The sequence below is a fragment of the Bidens hawaiensis genome, unplaced genomic scaffold, assembly GCF_021521415.1.
Source record: "Bidens hawaiensis isolate Kalapana, Puna unplaced genomic scaffold, B.hawaiensis_p1.1 tig00028252_1, whole genome shotgun sequence".
NCBI lineage: Eukaryota > Viridiplantae > Streptophyta > Magnoliopsida > Asterales > Asteraceae > Bidens > Bidens hawaiensis.
Window position 1 is genome coordinate 109,337 of NW_027494602.1, and position 3,094 is coordinate 112,430.

Below are 3,094 nucleotides of genomic sequence, written 5' to 3' on the forward strand. Positions count from 1 at the left end.
ATAACGCATACATAAACATTTAAGTATGCTAATCATCAAACATAAAAGAAAAATTGATCAATCTTAACATAATACTAGAAACACATGATGTTAAATTCCTATTGCATGTAAAGTTAAAGTTAAATCCACATCAAAGGGCTTACAAGAGTACGTAATGTATGAATTAATTAACAGTCAAATACCAGAGAATACTACTAAGGAGAATGCAAAGCCCAATAATCATAATGGAGACATATAACAACAGCAAATGTCTAAAAAATCTAACAAGTGAAGAAAGTCAAGAATTGATGTACCGTGGAATGTTATGGATGTTCAAACAGTAAATATGTTGTGCTAGGTTTGGAGATACGAAAATTAACAATAGTATAAAAACTTTTACATAAACCAAGACGAATACCGAATACAAAACGAGAACTATTCACAAACATAACAAAGAAGTTCTTCTAACATGTTTTTAAGATCTTGAAAACACAATTAATACATGTTGATCAGAGAGCTAACTATCTGAATAAATTGGCATACATTTTCATTTGCCTAAGATTCAAAAAAAATAAATAAACAAAAAATTAAGTTTGAAAACACTTGCCAATTTACCAATTTAGTGGCCCACTTTCATGGTTTCCAATATGCAAATTCTTAGCCATGTGGCCGGAGAAAGCATATGCGAAAACATCACCAAAAATTGATACAAGACAAAAGAACAACAATTGGAGGTATGTATTCTTTTTTGTCTTCCTTATAAACCACTTTCAAGCATGTGAAGTCTCAGATCGATAATCAAACACCAAAGTAAACGAATAACTCTCCTTTATATTAATCAGAAAATATAACTCTAAAAACTGATTACAAACCTCAAACCCTAACTCGGTTTGACTCTCGATAAACCCTAACTTGGTTGCACCAACTTCTCTTCATCTAATGTCTAACTATAACTCGGCTTATATAGACTAACCAAACTTGCTAGTCAAGACATTACCAAATATAATAAACCCAAAAACTCTTGGGCTGGGCTTTACACTTGGGCCAAACAACAATTGAGCCAACAATCACCCCCTCAATTGTTGTATCCGACTCACCCGACTCACCCCCTAATTTCCTACTCGAAATTGGCGGATCTTCAACTTCACGCTTGTTATCATTTTCTTGATTCTCCATAGGCTTTTTTTGATCTCTTGCAATGTTCTTTGGGCTCCACTTAGCTTGAAGTAACACTTACTTCGTTTGATCATTACTCGTCTTCCCTTGGGCTTGAATCACTTTCTTGACCACGTGTTTAGTTTCTTGAACACTCTTCTTTGGACTTTGAATTTTGGAACTTGGATCTTTGATTGTAATCTGACTCGTAACCAGCTTGTCTTCTTTCAGTCCAACTCTTTGAAGATCGCTACCTGCAAAATTCTTTATTCCAATGATGGTTCGTTTACCGGGACTTGTTATCTTGAGGCTAATCTTGTACAATCGGTCCTTGGTCCTTGTCACCTTCATCAAAAGCTTACCTGTATCATCTTTAATGGTTAGAAATCATGTTTCATGTGAATCTCGCATCCACCTTCTGTTGCTTGACCAAGACTTATGATATTGCACTGTAGGCTCGGGATGTAGTAGACATCGGTCAACAGGCGCTGCTCCCCCGTTTTCCCTTCAATTAAAACCGACCCTTTTCCCCGAATATCAATACAAGATTCATCTCCAAACTTCACCGTTCCTGTTTCTTGTTCATTCAATTCATAAAAATACGCTTTATTACCCGTCATGTGATTCGATGCTCCGTTGTCGAGATACCAAACATCTTTCTCCATCGGCTCGGTTTTGAAACGCTTTGGAATCACATCGTCTTCATTCAGTAAAACTGTCTTTTGATCACCTTTTATCATAAATAAAGATGGATCAAAATCATCAACTTTGTTCAAATTAGATTCTTCCTTTTTCTTCATACGTTCCGGGCACATAGCCGCAAAGTGACCAAACTCATCACAACGGTAACACTGAACCTGTGATCTATCCTTTCTTCCCCTTTGACGATCATTCGTTCTTCTTTGACATGTCTGTCTTGACCCAAGATATTGACCATCTCGGTTTTCACAACCATCTTGGTCCTCATCCTCTCGGTCTTGACCTCCGGTTTCACGGCCTCTTCCACGCCCCTGTGAACTCGGCCAACCCTTACCTTGGCTACCGGACTGATCACACGACTTGCCTTTGTAACTACCTTCCAATCGATTGAAAAGTAACTGACCTTGTGAATTTGAAGCGCGCTCTCTCCCTCGTAAACGTTCCTCAAATGCCTTAAGTCTTCCAATAGCATCTTCAAACATCAAACTATCGAGATCAACACTTTGTTCGATTGAGGCTACTAGTTGAAAGTACTTATCTGGAACCGCATCCAGTAACTTCTTCACCAAGACATCTTGCTCGAACACGTGACCTAGACTCATTGCCTTTGAAACCATACTTGTTATTTTTCCTGCAAACTCGTCAACAGTCTCGTTTTCCGCCATCTTGAGTTTCTCAAATTCACTTTTCAACGTTAACAGTCGAGCCTTTTGAACTCGCTCGGCTCCAACATACCGTGCCTTCAAAGCAGTCCATATATCTCGGGCATTCTTGTATTGAGAAATCTGAAAAAGAATATCAATAGCCGTACCCTCTTCTGGTTGAACAACTTCCCATAGGTCTTGATCATCCAATATCGCTTCCACCACAATCGCCCATGTGATGTAGTTAGTTCCATTCAGCTTTGGAACCTGTAACGATATCCCCCCACTCGCTTTGGGTTGGATTACCGGTCTTTCTTCGTCACCTGCCATGGACGTAGAACCCCTTTGCTCCACTTCGTTGGAACAAATACAAACCAATAAATTCCAAACAACTTTTTAGAACCGAACACGCTTGCTAAAATTAAATAAATCAAACCTTGGTTAAAACCTAACTCGTTTAACCCAATTAAAAAATAAAGTGTGATTAAATCTACTTGTTTAATCAAAAAACACCTTGTTTCTCAAATTCACTTCGTTATATTCAATTTTTCTCTTTCGAAGTTCTCAAGTGCAAACCCTTGTTGACTTTTGTGACACCTTTGGTACCACATAACCAA

At 38.1% G+C, this 3,094-nt stretch overlaps 1 protein-coding gene across 1 annotated transcript; it reads right to left on the reverse strand.

The window, feature by feature from the left end:
* Positions 1–500: 500 nt before the first annotated feature.
* On the reverse strand, positions 501–2,807 carry LOC143576660 (uncharacterized). The gene is made up of 3 exons (XM_077060700.1): positions 2,569–2,807; positions 1,783–2,451; positions 501–534 (listed from the first exon to the last, which is right to left on the reverse strand). Exons 1-3 carry the CDS (start codon positions 2,805–2,807, stop codon positions 501–503), a joined length of 942 nt encoding a protein of 313 aa, XP_076916815.1.
* Between the last annotated feature and the right edge of the window lie 287 nt (positions 2,808–3,094).

What these genes read in the sequence shown, in the direction of transcription:
- LOC143576660 (XM_077060700.1), bottom strand. Translation starts at nt 2,807, where the DNA reads ATGGCAGGTGACGAAGAAAGACCGGTAATCCAACCCAAAGCGAGTGGG. An exon ending in TGGACTGCTTTGAAGGCACG is followed by an intron (nt 2,452 to 2,568) that starts GTATGTTGGAGC and finishes AAAAATAACAAG; the next exon opens with TATGGTTTCAAAGGCAATGA. An exon ending in CCGATGGAGAAAGATGTTTG is followed by an intron (nt 535 to 1,782) that starts GTATCTCGACAA and finishes TTTGAATCTTAG; the next exon opens with GCAAATGAAAATGTATGCCA.